This window comes from Gossypium arboreum, chromosome 2, assembly GCF_025698485.1.
Source record: "Gossypium arboreum isolate Shixiya-1 chromosome 2, ASM2569848v2, whole genome shotgun sequence".
NCBI classification, from domain to species: Eukaryota; Viridiplantae; Streptophyta; class Magnoliopsida; order Malvales; family Malvaceae; genus Gossypium; species Gossypium arboreum.
In genome coordinates, this window is record NC_069071.1 from 28,042,058 (window position 1) to 28,064,297 (window position 22,240).

Sequence of the window (22,240 nt, forward strand, 5' to 3'; positions counted from 1 at the left end):
CAATCAAGCTTCTTCATAAATATCAAACCTTTTTTTTTTTATTAGCTAAAAAAGTTTTTAAAATATAACTTAATGGAATGCTTAATGATAACCTTAAGCAGCAATTATATAAATAACCATCTACGAAACAAGCGTTTACCCTAAATGCTTGTACGTGGCATTTTACATCAAAAAATTTTCACCCGCATAAAATGTAATCTAACGTCAATACTGACACATGATGAAATAAGAGATAAAACAAAGGAATGCTGTCTACATACTAGCATATCATATTTTCTCCTTTTTTTTTCCTCCTTTTTTAGTTCTGGAATATCATTAAACTATGCACACATAAGTATGAAGATGAAATGCGGCCTCTGCTCTATAACTATCTTCCTTGGACCAACCCACTAAATACTTGGCTGTTACCGGCAAGTGTTGCTTCCCACTCAACTGAGGATAATAGGATCTGTGACAAGTTTATCACAATTTGTTTCATGTCCGGTCGTACAATAGGATCCTCATCCACGCATTGCTTGGCCAACATAGCCATCTAATAAAGCAAAACCACACAAAGAGATCCATTGCTGAATCAGAATATTGTGATTTGTGAATGCAGCCTAACTCCTTATTTTCTAGCTTTCAGAGCGTCATAACTGACTATGAATGCTCAATCGAGAATTTTCATCAAATGCGTTAATCAACAATATAAAGGTAAGAAATTTACCTTGAAGACACAATCATGAGGGTAAAGATCCAGCATACTTGGATCAATATAGTCCTTCATGTTTGACATGCTCAACGAGTCTGGTGTGTTCCGGAGAGCTGCTAACATCTGCAAAATTGCAATAAGAAAGAGATTTTGGTTTTATTAGTAGAAGACAAAGAAAAAAGATATTAGCTCTTTAGATTATTTTATCGGTTTCCGACTTAGACCATCAGGGATTCAACTTTTCAGCTACCAAACCATGTGCAAAACTAAACTACGTTCAAAAAATTTTATGTTAAAATTTAGTTTCAGAAAGAAGTCATTTCTCACGGATCATTACACTTGTCTAGGGGCAAAGCATGTATCTTAGAATGTGCTACAATGACACTCACAATAGATGCCAATGAACGTCTTTCGGTGTTTTTCATCGCACTGCCTTCAGTCCGTATGATGGCCTCCTTTCCAGATATAATCTCAAACAGAACAACACCAAATGCATACACATCGCTTTTTGATGATGCAAGTCCATCACTCAAATATCTATAAGAAAACAATATGGAACAATTAAAAGAGTTTAGCAGAACTTTTAGTGAAAATAACAATATCTATGTTACTTGGGTTCAAATACAAGTGTCAGATACGGGTACAATACTTTATCTATTTATATATATTTTGGAGGGTCCTTGGAAGGTTATAACCCTATACTTTATACGCATGTGTCAGAAATGAATATCAAACACAAACATTTCAAGAAAATTGAAGAGTAGAACAATATCATTACTTACTCTGGTGCCAAATAACCAAATGTACCAACAACTTTCGTTGCTGTTGCTTCCTCATCATTTGTCTTCCCAACAAGCTTTGACAAACCAAAATCTGAAATCTGATTCGAGAACAAGTGTAAATCAAATGTTCTCAAGCATACTTAAATTGCAAAACCACCAATAATGTAATTAGAACCTTTGCCCTGAAAGAACCATCAAGCAAGATGTTGCTTGACTTGATATCTCGATGAACATAATGAGTTTTGGTATGCTCATGGATGTACTCCAGGCCTCTAGCAGCATCGAGTGCAATCTGAACTCTCATTATCCACGAAAGTGGGGTATGACCTTCAAACCAGTAAACATTCACAGTGTAATTATAGCATGAATTTCACGACTCAACAAAGAAATAATACACAGGTCAGGACATGCCACATCCAGATCATACAGCTCATAGAATCGCATTCAAACATTTTATAAAAGGAGCACAAGCTGTGTAAATTTATCATTAACACCAAATTCTGATTTCAGCTTCATATTATAGAAAAAAAAAAATTAAGAGTAGGAGCTAACTTCGTAATTACTTATATGGGAGCCTCAAGCGGCATTTAGAAATTAGGCTCCTTGTCTAGCCAAGCAAAATCCTGAACTTTTATATTGCTTCAACATAGTGAATCTACCATTAAGTTACTCAGTCTAGCCTCATCAGTACACAAGCAATCAGTATTGCTGTAAACTAAGACCAGTCCATGGAAGTTCCAACAAACCAGACTGGCTGCGCCATCAGGAATTGAAAGACTCAAAAATGTACGGCTATATCCATCTATGAATAGAATGTACTGGGTCATTCTATTTGATACAAGGCATGGAACACTGGGATAATAAAAATAGCCTCACCCCTCACTGTGAAAGTTTGTCAAGCAATAATTTAGCTACTTATTAATCATGGCATTTACTATCAACATCTTCTCAACACATTACGGTCAGGAAAGATCTACCACCGTAGTTTACAACATTCGATCCATTTCAGCACTACACGTTGCACAGTTTTATAACCTTGTACCCACATTCGCTCCATCACAACTATTCAGGAAGCATTGATACACTGGCTTCAAATTCATATAAACTAGAATTATCAAAAGTTATCAAACATTTGACCTAGTAAAGCCGCAATAAGTCATTCTTAAAAGAATGAAATATATTATAAAACCTCAAGAAGCACTGAAAGTCCTACCTTTGTTCAAGGGATCATGTAAATGGCTTCTAAGGGAACCCTTTTGAGCATATTCATAAATAAGGAAGAGTTCATCATCACTTGCAGCATAGCCGATCAACTCTACCTTCAACAAAATTAAATCGGAATGGGAGTCAATGGCTTCGAACATTTAGAAGAAAGCTTTGCAAGTTTCAAAATTTAAACAATTGCTTATCTTGGTGAAGCATTACCAGATTTGCATGATGGACCTTGCACAAGACTTTCATCTCTGCCATAAATTCCTTCGTCTTTGTAGCAGTCATTCTTTTGATAGCAACTTCCTAAAAGCATCAAATAAACAAAACATAAATGGAATGTTAATCTATGATCTGAATTCCTCATCTTTGTCGCAGTCATATGATCTGAATTCCGAAGTAGAAACACACGAACCTGGTCCCTAAGGAAACCGAAATAAACAGAACCATAGATTCCACGACCAAGTAGATTAGAATCTGAGAACCCATCGGTTGAAAAAAGAATATCTTCGTAAGTGAAAACCACAGGCTTCTCAACATCAAGTACATCAGTTCCTAGAGCTGACAGAGAAGACAAGAAAATAAAGTTAGACTTCCTGAGTTGTGGATTGGTCAAGGTGGCAAGCCGAGTTGTCATAAAAGGCAACTCTAAGCTATGAACCAAATCAGGTAAAATGTAAGATCAGATGTTAGGTCTGGAGTTATATATTGTGCTATTAGTATTTTAATTAACTAATCTACTTTGTTTAGTATGTGATATATATAGTTCCATGCCAGTATTTCAGCTAGCAACAGATCAGAGTGTAATAACCATTTGGGATAGTAATCTGGTGGTTACTAGGTTCGCCGTTGGTTTGGGTCCAATTCTCAGACTTGCCACAAATGTATCTTCCTGAACCACAGCAGAAACTTGGCTTCCGAAGAATGTGAAACTTGTGAGAACTCCTGTCATCATGATCTTTGGCATGACTTCCTCGAGCTTCAACAAAGCAGCTCGATGATCTCAAGGAAACACAAACAACTATGCTTAATATAATGAGAGCAAGGCCAACACCCAACGCCCCGATGATCCATCCATATGGCACGTGAGCCTTAGGACTTACTTGAATTTCTGCACAAAAGTTAAAAATATACTACATTATATTTCTTGCACAATATCAAGCGAACTATTACTTACATTCCCCCCTCACCAAGGAGTGTTTACCAGACATTACTATAATTCAGGCAACCAAACAGAACAGAGGTAACATTATAACACACAAGAAAAACATAACAGCCAAATTTTTTTTTTTTTTGAGAAAGAAGAGGCACTAGCAATTCAGAACTTAAACAGAGCTAGAATCCATATCTTGTTATGTAAAACTTAAAATTTTCAATTTTGACATACATCACACTGTGAATCATGTCGTTTATTTATAGTTGTCAGCTGGTAGTTGGCATTGTACAGCTGACTTCGTTTTGCTTGTTGTACCCATCGAACATGGATGTGGGGATATGACCCGCTAAAGACACATAATAACATGGAAAAATTTAGCATGCCCATGTCAGACACATACATACCCATATTCAACACTCACACTTCAGTCCAAGTAACATGGCTTTACTTCCTTCACTTAGATTTACCAATTCATACCTGAAATTGCATCAGCTGACGGTGCAGGAACAGGTGCTGGGGGGATCTCATTCTCCACATGATACGGTTCACCAGGAACTGCAATATATATAAGCAAGCTATAGTCTAAAACTTTCTGCTATAAGAGGAGAACTAAACAGTAAGTAAATCCAACAAAATTAACAAGAGAAATGTCTATTCTCGGTATGCATTGCCAGTTGCAAACAACACACAAGGCATAATGAAAAAACACCAATTAATAGCCCTGTAATTCAAGGAAATAGATCATAAAGCAAAGACATTTGTCAATTCTAATCACAGCTATAAAACAAGAATATGCATGAACTCATTATTGCTTTCATTAATATGATATTGTTTGCATATCCGAAATCCATGACATTACCACCTTCCCTCAAAGTTCACATTATGACTTCAGATAGAAACCAAGTAGGCTCCAGTTCCAAGTCCTTAGTATACCTAATTATAAACTATGGGCAAAAATCTTATTTTACCAACTTTGTTAACTCCTGTATTTGCAAAACTTAAAGAGTTCTCAGAAACTATGCAATTATCATCAAAATCATAAATGCCCATCTCTTGAAAAGCAACTCAATATGGATATCTCCAAACAAATAGCATTCCTCATGCAAATTCCTAAGAAACCACACACAGAAAATGGTGAAAAGAATAAACAGAAAAAATTAAATGATTTTTGAGGCAAACCTGAATTCAAGGGAATATAGTACAAAGCACCAACAGTGACATTATCAGGATTTGAAATCCCATTAACTTGCTCAATACTATCCATGCTAACCCCAAATCTACTAGCTAAAGATTGCACACTGTCCCCATCTTTCATCACATAACTCATCAAGTAGTTCCACAAACTACTTGAACACCCACAAAACAGCCTCAAAGACACCACAGCTCCAATCCTTGCCGGCCTGCTAACATTTGGAACCATTGCAAGCCTATCATAAGCCTCTAAAATCATGTCATAAACATACCCTTGATTTGATCTCACTGTAAAGGTTGTGTTTGTTGCATAATTCTTGGAGGATGTCAAGCAAGAACAGTTCTTTTTTATGAATATGTAGCCATGGCTGTCCTCTCCTTCAACTGTAATGTCTTGTGGTATCACATCAAACATGCTCTGGATCACTGCTAGACTTTGGTTTCCCTGCGGCTTAAAAGCCAAAAAAGATGTGCATAATCTTGATGTGTCCGTACAATTCATGGGTATTGTAGCAGAAGAAGAATCCAAGGCATTGAGGGTTTGAACAATAAGAAGAAAGATTAATGGTAGAAGAATCCCAAATTGTGAAACCTTAGGATCCATTTTTCTTGTTTCTAACAAAAAAAAAAAAAAGAAAAGTTTGAAACTTTGAGCTAAAATTAAGTGCAAAAAATAGATAAAAAATAGAGTTTGATCAAACAACTCGGCCTAAAAGGGTTAACACAAAAAAGTTTAGGACTAGATAGAGAGAAAACTAGATCAAACATAAATTAGACTTGATAAAAGTTTGAGCAAGGTTTAGCTTTTGCTGTAAATGATGAGCAAGAAGTATGAATCTAAAACAAAATCAGACAAAGAGAAGCAAAGGGTCAGTGAAGAAACTAGAGCTAAGTTCACGAAAATCCTGGCTTTTACTATTTCTTTTCCTTGAAGAGGTTAAAGAAAATGGTAGATTTAGATAGATGGTAGTAAAAAAAGAAGCTCAAAGAAAATATATTGGAAGATTAGAGGGAAAATGAAAGTGAGATTTTTGCTAAGCAAAAATGGAAGGTGGGGATTTAAGCTTCAAATTTTAAGGAGGTTTGAAGGACACAAGTAGAAAGGAATGAGATGACTCTAAACAGAGCATGTTCGACTGTTTTTATTTTTCTTTTTCTTTTTTTCCCTCTGTTGCGGTTGGTAACTCCTTAATTCAGTCCTTCACTGTAAAAAGGGAAAGGGAGTCTCAAATACATACAAACAGGAAGCCATCCCCATCCACTTTCATAGCTATTTGCTGCCCCGCACTGCCCTGCCCTGCCCACCTTTCCTTGAATATTTTCGTTTTTTTTATTTCTAACAAAGTTTGTCCATTTTAATTAAGTTTAATTATAAAAAATTATAAATTATTAAAATAATAAAATTATATTTTTTATTATCGTAAAAATATATTATTAAAATCGAATCTTTCTCAAATTTTCAGACTTTGCTCCGGCACACATACATATATTTATATGAATAGAAAATTAATACAATACTCATGATATGTGTTAATTCTTGATTATATTGATGAAGTTAATTGTTTAATATATTTGTGTTTTATGTTTAAAATTTATTATGATTAAAATTTTAATAATTTATAATAATTTCATTTACATATGAAAATTTATTCTAATAACTGAATTAATGCTTAATTATCTTACTATACCAAGTCAATAAAAATAAAAATATAAACTAAATCAAATTTATATATTTTAAAAATGAGGATAATATAAAATGCAGTAAAATTTCGAAAAAATACTTAAATTTCTATGATTCAACTAAAAAGAATAAAAAGTATTTATTAAATTTATTGTCAAATCAACTGAATTTCTTTCATTCAAAGTGCATTTTGCAATTGTCTACGGAATACTTCAGAAATGGTATTAAAAATGTAGTACTTTCACTAAATATTTTTAAACCCACTTTTATTCTAAATTAATTTCTAAATTTTAAATTATTCTAATAAAATTCTTAAAGCATCTCGGTTATATTAATTAGATTCTTTTATTATTAAAATTGTTAATTTAACTATTAAATTATATATTAAATTTTATGTAACATCATTTTAAATAAAACATTATAAAAATATTTTAAAAATCTAATCTTAAAATTTTCGAATCTTTTATAAAACTTTTATCTTACATTTCTTTTTTATTATTTACAAGATACAAATATGATATAACAAAATACATAAATCTCTCTCACACACAAGAAACACTCAAAAGGATTGGAAGGGTAAATTGGGAAATAAAATTCACGGGGCATTGAGTGTTGGGAAAAGGATTGGCACAAGTTGTGAAGAGCTGGAATTGAGAAAGATAGTTGGTTGGGCCCCGCAATTAGGCGCCATTTTTATAAGATTGATCGCCGATCATTTCCCAAACTGATCGCCTTACTTACCTCACTTATCCACACTTTCACGTTGTCGAAGTCAATCGTTGCACATTTCAAACACCTTCGCTTGTAAGGTTTGACTCAATTTGACCATTAATTTGCTATCCTTTCGAATGATTAATATAACCTTCCATTATAATATATTGTTGGTATCATCTATATTCTATATTATAGATAATAAGGTGCTTAAATTCTAATTGTTTAAAAATAAATATTGTCTATTATTTAAATTTCAAAATTAATATTTTCTAAATTGACTGTAATTAAATTTATTTATTATCTTTTAAAGAAGGTTAAAATTGGACATTTGAATATATTTCTAAAGAAGAATATATAGAAAGAGATCGAACGAGCGACATTTACTTACAATTAATGGTTGTATTTTTTTTTTTAAAAAAGTTTGGTGATAAAACCTTTGAATTTGTTTGACTTCTTTTACCCTCCAATTGCTTAACAAAGATTTTATAATTGAAGTGGGATATTAGTTTTAAAAAGAAATTAAAAAGACCTTTGGCTTCAACTCGATTTTTTGAAGGGAGTGGAATAATCGGGGAGTAAGGTTTGACTTGGTAGGCCCGCACGTGGACAAGCGACAACTGTAAACCCATAATTAACACAAGAAAAAGATAATAATAGTAATAATATAAGGTGGGAGAGACAGAGAGACGTAACCTGGAGCAAACGCCAAAAGATCCCCCACACACAGCCATAAATTAACTTGTTTTCATTTATTAAACTAAGATCCTTTCCTTTTTTGTTTTATTTCTCCAATATTATAAAAATGTATAATGATTTATTTAATTTTTAATTTTATAAAAAATTATTTTAACTCTCTATTTTTTTTTATCTCTTTTAACTCTTAAACTTGCATTATTCGTCAAATCAATCTAAAATATATGAAAAAATTAACATCAGTTAACTTTACTGACGTGACATACATATACACGTGGCATAACTAGTGTTAACATACATCAACTTTTTTATTCAGTTTGAAGTGATTTAATAAACAACTAAAATTTAAGGACTAAAAGAGACAAAATTAAACAAATGACTAAAATTACATTTTTTTCTTAAGATGAAAGGTAAAATAAGTCATTATACCTTACAAAAAAAAACTTTTGTTGATACAAGATATGATGTTGGAGCTGATTCGCACAATGTGTTGAAAATCACTAGTGTTGATTTAGGAGTATTTAGAGAATTGTTGTCAGATTTAGGCAAAAACATCGATAATGCAATGGAAAATTTGGCTTTCTTAGTGATGGAGGGAATTTAAATAGAATATGAGCTTAGTATGAACTCTTTTAGACAAGTATCTTATTGTGTAGAGTTTGTAATAAGGTTATTAAAAATTTCACTAGGATGTGATGGGATTCGATCGAAGAGTTGATAGTTGACCGTCGCCAAATGTGAGAATGTTTGGATTGGAATTACTACAAAAAAAAAAAGATATGTAATAAAGCAATGGTGTTCCCAAGTATACGAGGTCAAATTATAATATAGTTTGTTTGTAACAAAACACTTGATAAGTATTTCGATGATCGTACTCAAGGAATTGCTAATTGGAGAAACTCACTATTAAATTAATTATAGAAAATATATACTAATCTAGTCGAGTTTCGAATTAGTAGTGCAAATCCAAAACGATAATAGAATTAATTAATTACTTTAACCTAAACTAAAACTAACCCTAGACTAAAATTACTGAAAAGAAATTAACAATCAACAAAATCTCGAATACGAGATAGAGTATTAACTCGCTTTAGTGGTTGTAATTAACTTCATAACTCGGGTTTTAGTGAATTAGCTAATAACTAACCAATTATTATCTCTTGACCTCTAACTAATTAATTAATCGATAAATATTCACTTATCTCTCCACCTCGCTTTCTAAATCGGGATCAATTATAATTTACTCAGTAAACTTATCTCCCGACTTCGTTTTACCTAGATGACTTCCTAAGGTCATCAATCCTAGGAGTTAAGTATATATAATTTAAATCAACTAATTCTATGGGGAACCCTCGTTCTTCTGTTAATTACTATTACATCTACTCGTTAACCTTCTTAAAGGATTTAGCTAGCATGAATCTAAATACTAGTTTCCCTAGAAATTATTTAATCATGCAAAACATACAAATTAAATTAAAACAAAGAAAGATAGAAATTGATCTGTTTGATAAGTTGGATGTGCTCGGTTCCTTAAATTCCTTTAATAGCTAGTGAGATATCGATGTTGACAAATGAGAAGTGAAAGAAAAATACTAAAACACTTAATAAAAAAGGCTTGGACTCAAATCAAATCCAAGTTAGAACAAGAAATAAAAACTGTTTGGAAAAGAAAATAAAGACCTAATTAAAATCCTAATTACAACTAAGTCTACTAACTAAAACCTTAAGAATGGCCTCCAAAATGGCAGCCTTATAGCTTAGCATAAGCTTGCTATTTATAGGTAAAGTTAACTGCTCAATTATTACTGCTCAATTAGGTCAATTACAAGCCTTAATTAAGTTAAATGTAGATTGTGTAGACGAAAACACCCTTGATTAATTTTTGCCCTCCATCAGACCTATGTCGTGACACAGGCTTATGCGTTTCACGACATACAACTTCGAACTTGACTTTTGGATTTCGTTCATCTATGTTGCGACTTCAAAAGCTCGTGTTGCGACCTGGTTGTCATTCTTAATGCTTTTGGGTTTGAAAATAGGTGTCCTACATACTTAATTCACTCATTAAAACTACCTTAGGGCCCGTATTGGCCTAAGAGGTCAACTAACTCAAAATTATGCGTAAAAATGCTTATTTTTGCAATAAATTGAACCTAAGCTACTAAAACTGAAGAATGCAATAAAATAACCTGAAATAACTTAAAAACAAGCTTTTTAAGTGCCAAAAAGTACCTAATTTGCCACTAAAAATTGTGGTAGGTCAAAAACCCCCACACTTAACTCGTTGATTGTCTTCAAGAAAATAAGATAAAAATAAAAGGCAAATAAAAGAAAATGCACAAGATGATAAAAGTACTCGAGCATGTTTTGTATGCGTAATTGGATTGGAGTAATATAAACAAGATGATATAGCTAAACACGTAATTCTAGTATGATATATAACTGACTTGTGACTTTTAATATTAGACAGGTTAGTTCACTAAATTACAAAGCAAACAAATCAAAGAATGTCAAGCATAATGATCCATTAAAACAAATACACAAAAATACATTTATGCTCAAAGACATATAACTGGTATGAATTTTCAATTCACAGTTCAATTTCATCTATGCATCACTTAGGTCATATAAGACTTTTCGGCTTGTAACATTTTATGGCTTAGGTTGGTTCAGATTTCAAAAACAGTCTCGACAAAACAGGTTAAGCACGAAAATAATTAGGCACATTATATTATTCCCAATACTCTCCCAATGTCCCAACTAAGCTCACCACCTTATATCCACTTTTCTCACCTTCCTTTTTACTCCATTCCCTAATGTACAATATAGTATTCATGAGTACAATCATCTTGGTGATTCTTTTGCGCAAAAATGAGTATTTTTTTTATTTTTCTTTCTTTTCTTTTTACTCACTTTACTTTTGCTTGTTCGAAATTTTCTCACTTGGCTTTTAGCCTTCACAAAGCTTTCATTCACTTGATTTTTTTCACTAAGGCACAAGTTTGCAAGAATTTTATACTCAATATACTATACTATTCCTTAGTTTTCACACTCAATTATATTTATTTTCTTTATTTTGAAACTTCCGCTATGTATCTATCTAACTCTCAATATTAATGGCTCGACGTCTAAGTTCGCGCTGAGGCCAAAAAAAAAAAAGGATCAAGAGATTATATATTAGGCTCATGGTTTCATTCACGGTATATTAGGAAAGTGGATTTAGGCTCAAAACAAAGTACCAAGGAATTCATGCATCGAGTCGGCTTTTTAGCTCTAATGTCTACCAAACAATACATTAGGTCATCCCTAGGTATTTCTATACATGGATTCAATTAACCAAGTTTATCAGTTCTCGCAACCTACTATTCAATTTACATTCATGCTTTTTGTGTATCCATTTATCATGTGGTATGCTTAACTCACTTTAACCTATTCACAGTGTAATAAATTTAACTAATTAGTCAAAAATTAGACAACCTAGAATCAATTATTATCAAACTAAATTTACAGTTTATGCACACAATACTATTTACATGCTCCTAATCAATCACTTGTATTTCTACAAGTTTGATCACAAACAAAACACACAATAAAAAAATTTAACGAAAAAATAATGAGCAAACATTTAAAAATATTGAAAATATTAAATAAAAATTTGAAGATTCTATGTTACCCCCACACTTTGTTTGACACATTGTCCCTAATTTGCCTAAAAAATAATTATGGAAAGAGATTATCCGTTTTGGCGTGACAGATCTGTAGATTACCCGTTTTGGCGTGACAGATCTGTAGACACTCAATTTTGCCCGGGCCCAGAAATAAGTCCAAAAACAAAAATATAATAAACCCCCCCAAAAAAATGAAGTCCAAGTTCAGTCCAGAATTACAAATATAATTTGGCCCGATCAGAATGGCCCATTACTTGAAAAGATTTAAGGTCCATCTACAAGCTTGACTCATATGGAAATATAATCTTCAATGATATGCAATCTTAGATATGATATGATACAATCTTAGATATGATTGCAATCTTAGATGTGATATGCAATCTTAGATATGATTGCAATCTTAGATATGATATGCAATCTTAGAAGATTTGATTTTGTAATCTTAGAGATTTAATTTGTAGATATCATTTAATCTTAACCGTTGATGTAATTGATCTGTACCGTTGGATTTGGGGAGGCTCAACTATAAATAAAGGCCTCTCCCTTCATTGTAAATCACTTGAGTTCTGGGAAGCAATAAGAATTCTTGAGAGCATTCACTCAAATTTCTCTCCCTCTTGCGTTCTTACTCTCTGTGGTTTGTTCTTATTTTATTCTTCGTCTATCTTAGTTTTTCAACCTTTTTTTTAATTTCTTCATTTTTCAAATATGTATATTTATTCCTATCTTTTATACATTTGATTATGTATTTTATATATTATAATATTTAACCTTTTATATAGTTTATTTTCAAATATATATTTTCTATGCATATATATATATATATTATATTATCATTTCATGTATTTTGAACTATTGCATTATATTTTTATAATTTGTAAATGTTCTATTTTTCATTTTTTTGTGTATGTCATTTATCTTATTTGTGCATAGTTTCATTTTTTTATATGCTATGTTTAATTATTTCTTTTATATGCTATTTTATGATATATATTGTTGTATAATTTTTGCATGTATTATGTTTTTCTTTTAGTTTACTCATATTTTTATTTGTTTATTATCTTATATTTACCCTAGTATGATTTTTTTCATTAAACGTATGTTCATGTTATTTAGTTTTGTCTTAATGATATTATTTATGTTTGTATGGAAATGTTAGAATATTTTGTACATATATGCTTCATGATGCATTAATATGTCATCCTAAAACGTCATTTAAAATCATATTCCAAGGTTTTTTTTTTTAAAAAATAAAAGGCAATCTTGATGTTTGGAAACTTCGAGAAAGGTAGTGCCCTAACTTACTGGGTTGCGACTTTCTCGTTGAATTCAAATAGTCAAGCACCCTTCTAAGTGATTTTGAGTTTTCAAAACTTAAACAATTATTTCAAGATTTCAAAACATAGTGTCCTAACTTAGTGGATATGGCGTTTTGTTGTTTCGAGATAGAAATTTTCGAAAGACGAGCTTAGTTTCGAAGGTTTTAAAATGTTGCGTCCTAACTTATTGGATGTGATGTTTTGACTCGTTTAAAATAAGTGAGCCTTAATTTTCAAAATTGAGACATTCTAATTAAAAGAGGTTTGCATCTTAAAACTTTCAAATTTTCGTCATTAAAGACACTTGATAATCAATTAGGTACCAATTTTTGGGCGTTACGAGGGTGCTAACCCTTCCTCGTACGTAACCGACTCTCGAATCCGTTTTCTCGACTTTCGTAGACCAAAATTAATGTTTTAAAACAAAACATTTTATAAGGTGATCCAATCACACCTAAAAAGATTGGTGGCAACTCCCGTTTTTGTTTTTCTTAAAGTCGATTCCCATTTTCCAAAACTCGATTTAAAGATGGTTTCGATAGCTTGGCGACTCCACTAGGGACTAATAAGAGAGTCAAGCCGTATAATTGATTACCTTTTGTCTTAATGTCGAAAATTTGAAAAATTTTAAAATTCAATCCTCTTTGCATTAATTACATGTGTTTGTATTATTGCGTATGTTATATATTCTGATACGCATTGCATTTGTATGACCGTTGTGGTCACACCCTTAAGTGGGAGTGAGAAACTACGCCGTGAGGTTTTCGCCCCATGCGAGATAGTGGATCACTTTCGGATACATCCGTACCTATGGTTTCTTGAGATTTTCATCTCCGTAGCCATAGGAAATGTATTCCTTGAACTGAACTCGATTCAAATGAGCCTATAATGGGTGAGAATCGAGGAATCTGCTGGTTCAGGTACCTCAACTTTAGAACTAAAACCTCATATAGAAAAACCGTAAGAGCTCAACTTAGTTAGAATTATACTTTAGATATTACCTTCACATATCATTCTTGAGTTTATTAATATTATGTGATACTGATTGTTTCTTTCTTTCATTGCATGTCATTTCGCATTTAAAAGGTATCGATTCTAGGTCAATTTTTAAGTTAGAAAGTTTTATTATGGAGAACGGACTTCTTGATAGAGTGGAGGGCAACGCTAACGTCCATAGATGGTCTGAGCAAACTCAGCTAGGAAAAAGGGATAGCATAAGTGTGGAATATATGTCGGAGTTATTAGACTACACTCATATTAGTGTCACATAGAATAATCTGCAGGAGCTTAAGGCGATTTGGGATCAATAGGGCAATGAGACCAAGCAATCATTCTACGGTAAGTACAGAAATTTGCCCTATTTGTTTGATATTCAGGTTGATGAGAACTTGTTTCGAGCTCTCGCTCAGTTTTGGAACCCAGCATACAGTTGTTTTGTGACAGCCCAAAATTGACCCTAGTCGGGAAGTGGTTTCGGGACCGCTAAACTGAGTCACCGAAATGTTTGAACGTAATATTTATTGTCTAGAATATGTAATTATGAATGTGTGAAAATTTCAAGCTTTGATTTAGTCGATTGCATGTGAATTTAGCTAGTAGGACTTGTGTGACACTTTTGAAATGTGATAGGCTAATCTATAAGGATCTAATAGTGCATGTAATCAAAAAGGGAGGACTTGCATGTCAAATTCCCCCCTAATTAGTAGTGGCCGGCCATGCTATGAGTGGAAACATGTCACAAACATGTTATGTTAGTGAGGTATGTTAGGAAAAATAAAATAAGGAGTATGGGTAATAAAGAAATGGAAAAAAAAGAAAAAGAAAGAATGTGTGTGAATGTTTCCCCCCCATTGCCGTGAGTTGAAGAAAAGAGAAAAAAAAAATTTGTTCATCCTTTTTCATTTCTTTTGGCCGAAAATTCTAGGGAAGAAGGAAGGAGTTCTTGCTTCATGTTTGGTTTGGAAGAGGATTAGGAAGAGGTTTGGCCATACTTGTATCTAGATTAAGGTATGTTTGAGGTTGTGCCATGAGATTCATACATGTTTTTAGTTGCTAGCTTGAGTTCTAATTAGCCCATGGTTCAAATCTTTGCTATGTCATGGGGATGATATTCGGCCAAGGTGGATTTTGTGTTAATGCCATTGCATGCTAAATATGAAACTTGATAATGATATATGTGATGGTGGATTGATGACTCTTGGATTTTCTTTTTAGCATTTTTGAGTGAGACATTAAGTTCTTTGTTTAACCATGACCAAAATTGAAATGGTATGTTGTTGTGATGTATTCGGCCATGGTATATCCATAAGTATGATTTATGCTTATTGCATGGTAGGTAAGATTTGTGTTTTGGATTTATGTTCATGTTTAGTTATAATCAACTTTGAGATTCGGCTCTTGCACATATATATATATATATATATGTTTGCACATGACGTATTGGTATGACATATACAATATCTCAAGGTATATACTTACATATGATGGTGTTTCGATTATGGAGTACATGATGGATGCGTATTGAGTTATAATATGTAATGCATTAGTTAGTAAAAGGTATGCCATTTGTGTGTGGTATTGAGTATATAATTGGCCTCAACATAGACATGCATAATTGGCCACATGAATGAGTACATAGGTTGATGTGTTGTTCAGCCATAGGTAAGCATATTGAAGGCTTTATCTTGACTTAGAAAATTCGGCTAAGGAGAGTATTAACTAATGTGTTGAGTTTGATTCATGTTTCCGTACATATGTGACTTTAATGTCTAATGAATATATGTGGGCTAAGTACCTTGAGTTCCTTTTTTCGATGCTCAAATGATTAAATCAATTTATTTGTTAAATTAAGCTCAAGAGCAAAGGGGAACTAAATCCGATAAAGGGAAGGAAAAAGTGGTCGAATAGCCATCGGAATCGTTTGACAACATCCGAGGTAAGTTTTCGAGTAATGGAACTTAAATTATGATTCGGTTAGGTTATGTCTTAAGTAAATCAAAATCATGCTCTTGTATGTGGCTATTGAGCCGAAATTGTAAATGTGATAAGTGTCTTGTAAAATGAAATATGAATGTGTCATGATTTATTGATATATGTGCATGGTTACTCGAATGATATCCGGGCTAAGTCCCAAAGGCTTTTGTGCTAAGCGACTACATCCGGACTAAGATCCGAAGGCATTTGTGCTAGCGACTATATCTGGGCTAAGTCTCGAAGGCATTTATGCTAGTGACCATATTCGGGCTAAGACCAAGGCCTTGTCTGAGTGGTTATATCCGCTAAACCTCAAGATGCTTGATTTGGGAATGAGCGATCTTGCTGTAAAATTTAAATTAATACGCTAGTAAAATCCAGCGATGAGGTATGTTTCGTGTGTGCTTGAATTAGTTGATCCCTCACAAATCAGATTCGCTCGATCGATAAATGAGCTACCGCCTTTGGCTAAGTTGATCTTTTGTGTATGAACATAAGGGTTGGTAATGTGAAGTAAGTATGATATTGAGAATTTGTGCATATGAAATTATCCGTTTAGCTATATGAATGCTATGCTTTTGTTGTCTTGGAATCCCTTGCTCAAAACTTACTAAGCATAAATTGCTTACTCCATTTCTTTGTTTCTCTGTTTTATATATTTTGGCTCGTCAGCTATCGGACTATGGATTTTTGGAAGTCGAAGTCTCCCACACTATCAAAGCCCCCTTTTGGTACAATTTTGGTTGAACTTTGAAATGGCATGTATAGGACTACCCTTTTTGTTGTTGGTCATGTACCCATGGATTTTGTGTAAATTTGGATAGCCATGCGAAAATGGCTTATATACGTTTTTAGCATAGTACTATAATCGTTTTGTATGTTGATCACTAAGAGGTATGGAAATGTTTGGAAACGATTAGCCATTGGAATGGTTAATCATGATTATACTTTGTGCTATGTATGCAAAAAGGGCTAATTGAATCATGGAAACTATGAAATAGGTAAAGTCTACCTTAAAGGCAGATGCTGACAGTAGCAGCGATGTGGATGTGAAAAATCACTAAAAATAGTAGGAATGGAATTAAATAGTGAATAAATTATGTAAATGAACCTTGATGAATCTACTTTCATATGGAAGAAACGAAACGGTCATATGAGTTGTATGTTAAGAGATATTTAGGTTTTCGTGAAATAGGGCCAGAACGGTTTCTGGATTCCCTGTTCCGAATTTGGAAATTCTTTATAAATTAACCAGAGATAATTAGGAGTCATGCCATATATGTATAGATTCCTCTTTTAGTCTAGTTTCTATAGAAACAAACGGCATCAGTATTGAAGCCCTGTACAGGGAGATATCCAAGTCGTAATGCGTGAAGGTCAGTGTAGTCGATCCCTGTAACATGGGAGACTTTAACTAATAAACTGTACTAATTGGCCCGACCAAAAATTCTAGAAAAAAATTTGTAGATGCATATATGAGTCTAGTTTCAGGGAAAAATCACGAAACTGATTTTCGAGTTGTGGAACTCAAGATATGATTTTTAAGGTGACAGTGACACAGTTAGCCACCGTCTGGAAATTTTAAATGGATGTGAAAATAAATATATTATGTCTGTTAGCACCTCGTGTTCGACTCCGGCCACAGTCTCGGGTACGGGGTGTTACATGTTTTACCTTTGGGGAGGTAGATTTAGTGCCTACTGTAGAGGAATACACAGCCTTACTTCGGTGTCCTAGATTTGAGTGTGATAAGATTTATTCTCGAGCTGCTTGTGTCCCAACCTTTGGTAAGAAGTTGATGACCATTACGGGGATGAGCAAGCAGTGGATAATGGCTAGAATTAAGGAAAAGGGTGAGAGTAAGTGCATTCCGTGGGGAGCTTTGAAAGATCTGATCCAGACACATCCAGATGAGGCGAAGAGAGTAGACATTTTTGCCTTGAGCTTATATGGATTGATGGTTTTCCCCAAGGCCTTGGGATATATGGATAAGGCGACCATGGATCTCTTCCATCGACTTAGCAAGCGGGTCACTCCTGTTCCTGCGATTTTGGCGGAGACATTCAGGTCCTTGAATGCATATAGGAGGGCCATTGTGGACAGGTTTGTTGGTTGTGCTCAGTTACTTTTAGCTTGGTTCTATAGTCACTTCCGTTTGATAGATAGGGTGGTTTGTCAAGTCTTCTTCGAGGATTACTCCCTGTTGAAGGACATAGTAGCTTCAACTAGGAAAGTTGATGTTCCTGAAAAAAGTTGGATAGCGCTACTTCAGAATCTGCAGTCAAAGGACGTAGAGTGGAGGGCTCCATGGATGATTCCTGGTGAGATTCTTTACCGATGTAGCAGTTTTGATTGGGTCCCTCTGTTGGGAATTTGGGGTGCCATTGGTTATACCTCTTTGCTTATGCTAAGGCAACATGGATTGAGACAGTTCATACCGGTAACTTACGGTTTAGTTCAGAGTGAGTTCATGTATAGAGGAGCTGACTACAAAAGGAAGGTCAGTGAGATCTCTAGTGATCGGAATAAGACTTGTCGATTAAAGGGAGTAGTTATTAGCTCTGCTACGACTCTGGAGTACGTCGAGTGGAGAGGTAGAAGGATTAATGATAACATCCCTAAGCCAAGCGTGGAAGGAGCTCGATCGATAGAGGAATATTTGCAAGTGACGCCCTCGGAGTTAGAAATTATGAAGAAAGAGTTTGAGAGAAAGAACTTGGAGCCCGAGAAGAGGATAGCAAAGCTCAAGGAAGAAAAGATATACTTGAGCCTAGACGTCGATGTGCAAAGATGAAGGTCGAGAAGGTAAAGAAGGAAAAGAGAAAGATAAAGGAAGATCGAGATGATTTAAAGGAGCACTACAAAAGGGCACAAGTATCCTTGAAGAAAGCGGGAATAGGAGGGTCTTCAGACCAGTTGCAGAAAGAGGTCCGAGGGGAAAAATCCAAAGCCGAATTGGGAGAGAAAGTTCCAAGAGGTGCAATTATGGAATTTGACCTTAGAGAAAGAAAATCAAGGGTTAAAAATTAGGGTGACTGAGCTTGGGCGATCCCTTCATCTGCAACGAAGTCGTGATTCCACAGTAGAGGTAAAGAATCTAAAAGGAAAAGTTGAGGAGTTGGAATCAGCATTGCAAGATAGTAAGCTTTTGATCGAGCAGCTTGAGGCACGAGAGGATCATTTAAAGGGAGAACTGCGCTAGTCTAAAGAACAAGTCAGAGAAAGAGATTACCTTATTGGAGAAGCCATAATTCAGATCCGAGAGGTAACTGAACACGTTCGAGACTTGGTAGTACGAGCTGACGTATTGAGTATGATGCATGAGTCATCGTCGAATGTAGGTCGAGAGTTAGCCCTTTTATTAGACAGGGTTAAAACTTTGGGCATTAGGGTGAAAGCGTATTTGTAATCCATTTATATGTAAAGATATTCTTTTTCTAAATAAAGTTTTCTAAATGAGATTGAATCGAGATCGATACCTTTTGCATCTTATAGCATTTCATTGCATCATTTACATTCAAAATTATAAAAAGACCCCAATTAGTTAAAGTTGTTAAAAAGAGAAAGAAAAAAGAGAGAGAGAGAGAAAAGAGTCACGGCTAAGTAAAAAAGAAGTTGAATGAGAATTAACGGTGTTTCCTTACATATCCCTAACTTTTGTGTTAGGAGGGATAGCTTACCCGGAGAAGGGGGTGTTTGGAAATGAAAATCATCCCATCAATGTCATACATGAAGAAGGGACTGAACAAAGAAACCTTGAGGGCATTCGCCCTTACGAACCGGGAAGTTCTTTAAACAATTGGACTGCGGAAGAACTTCCTGTAATCTTTAGGAATTTTACGGAGTAATATTCAGAACACTCTTGTTGCTCTAAAGCCTAGGAGTAATGAGATTTCTTTTGAGAAGTGAGGTTATGTTCAGATATTTTTATTTTCAATAAAACATTTTTATTATTTATCCGTGTAAATATTCTTTCATTCTGATTCTTTTGACCTTTGACATTCTTTATAAATTTTTATTTCATGTAAATAGTCGTTCTTGAATTCATTTATTCCTTGTATATTCTTTTGTGTGCCTATCATAGATCCCTAGATATCAATGACACAGGCAAAGATACTACAGATTCAGAGTTCCTTTTGAGTGCGATATGTGTTTAGAGGAATCTCAGTACTTTGAAGGTGACAGAAATTGTGACTTGTTTCTAAATTTGTTGAAAATGGTTTTTACCCCATGAAGTGGTGGTAGGAAATATAGCCTTAGAGGAAGGAAAGATTGCAAAATTAGAATTAGTTGAGGAGACAAAACAAGACCTTGTTGAGACTATTATGGGAATTCAAAAATGTGGTCCAAAGACGCATACGGGAGGATTTGCAATTTCCAGGATAAACATGAGGTTTTGAGGCACTATTGGTCCACCACGGAAAGGGATCGCATCAGTTGTACAATGAATGTCAAATTTAAAGGAGTCAAGACTTATGGGGCATGTATGTTATGGGCCCAAGCTCGTCAAAAGTTTCAAGCTGACAATGACTCATCTTTGTAGACGTCAACTACTCCATTAAAAGGGGGAGATAGCTTCATATACCAATATTACAAAAAGTCATCCATTTGAAAAAAAAAGATTATATATAACTGCACAATGCCAAAAGTTTGCAGTCTTTTCAAAGATAAGGCGCCATACCACAGTACAGCAGAGGTTGCCAAAAGAAAAGAAAAAGAAGAAAAAAACAAATTACAGAAGATGACCGAGACTGGTAAAAATTGGCATAAGAAACTACCGCCTACTCTCTATGCTTATGCTGGGGCAAACACCTTCAATTCCAGTTGTTTCAAAGTTTCTAACCATCATCCTTGGAATGGGTGCATTGTTTGGCTTTCCTGAACAGTCTAATGTGCCGTCAATAGCTGTGATGGTTAGCTCCAAGTGGTGGCCATTGATTTCCAGCTATGGGGCATCAGGCCGTACACAGTCTCTGAAGCTTAAAATGATAGATTCTTTCTTCAAAACCAGTTTCTGACAAAGTGGATGACTGTATCATAAACTTCTATACAAGATCAGGGAAGAGGAAACCTGATCAAATCATTATTTCAGGGATGGGATTAGCATTCAATCAAGTTTTGATCAAGTTATTGAGGCTTGCAAGTTCCTTGACGAGAAATGAAACTCTAAAGATTGTGGTTATTGTTGTACGAAAAACCATCATACCAAGTTTTTTTCAGCAGGGATCTCCTGAAAATGTGCTACATGGTACTATCATGGACAACAAAGTATACCATCCAATGAACAATGATTTTTACCTTAGTACCCATTCTGGAATGATTAGAATCACGAGGCAGACCCACTATCATGTTCTCTTAGACCAGGATGGGTTTTCAGCTGATGATCTGTAAGAGTTTGTTCATTCTCTATCCTATATGTATCAAAGGAGCACCACAGCCATATTTGTTGTGGCTCCTATTTACTACGTTCATTTGGCAGCTTCACAGTTAGGGGCAATTTATGAAGATTAGGGATGCTTTAGAAACATCATTGAGTCATGATGGGATGTATGTTCCGGGAGTAATCTCTGTACCTCAGCTTTTCAGGTTGAAGGATAAAGTCAGCAACTTCATTCTTGTCTGATGAGAATTATTGAACCATCTTTTTGTAGGGTTTGACAAACAACAACCAGGACTGCTGCTGGGGCAATCCCTTTCTCATGGGTTTATGAATCAAGATTTTTCCTCTAAACTTTGATGGAGTCAAAATTGAATACCTCTAATAAACTTAACTTGAAAGTATTCATCCTAAGCAAATGTACCAAGAATGGATGACACAGACTTATGACAAAGAAGGTTCGTCCAAAAAAATTTCATAAAGGAAACCTTGTGCTGAAAGAGATCCTTCCCATGCAAAAGGATGCCGAATTGGGAAGGGCCATATGTTGCGAAGAGGGCTTTCTCTAGAGGTGCACTGATTTTGACAAGAAATAGATAAGAAGAATTTATCTGATCTAGTGAATTCGGACTCGGTCAAGGAGTACTTTGTCTGAAGGAGAAGGGAAGCCAAGGTGAAAACCCGCAAAGGGCACTTTGGGACTTCTATTTAAAAAAAAAAAGAAAAAGGAAAAAAGAAAAGAAAAAGAGAAAAAAAGAAAAAAGAAAAATGGAGAGGCCAAGGTGA

General features: G+C 34.3%; 1 protein-coding gene across 1 annotated transcript; it reads right to left on the reverse strand.

Annotated features, from left to right (window-relative positions):
* Window positions 1–69: 69 nt before the first annotated feature.
* On the reverse strand, window positions 70–6,335 carry LOC108486133 (lysM domain receptor-like kinase 3). Its single transcript, XM_017789976.2, has 11 exons — window positions 5,018–6,335; window positions 4,316–4,393; window positions 3,494–3,793; window positions 3,098–3,243; window positions 2,899–2,988; window positions 2,687–2,792; window positions 1,649–1,800; window positions 1,474–1,571; window positions 1,081–1,228; window positions 707–814; window positions 70–532 (listed from the first exon to the last, which is right to left on the reverse strand). Exons 1-11 carry the CDS (start codon window positions 5,631–5,633, stop codon window positions 368–370), a joined length of 2,007 nt encoding a protein of 668 aa, XP_017645465.1. The 5' UTR covers window positions 5,634–6,335; the 3' UTR covers window positions 70–367.
* Between the last annotated feature and the right edge of the window lie 15,905 nt (window positions 6,336–22,240).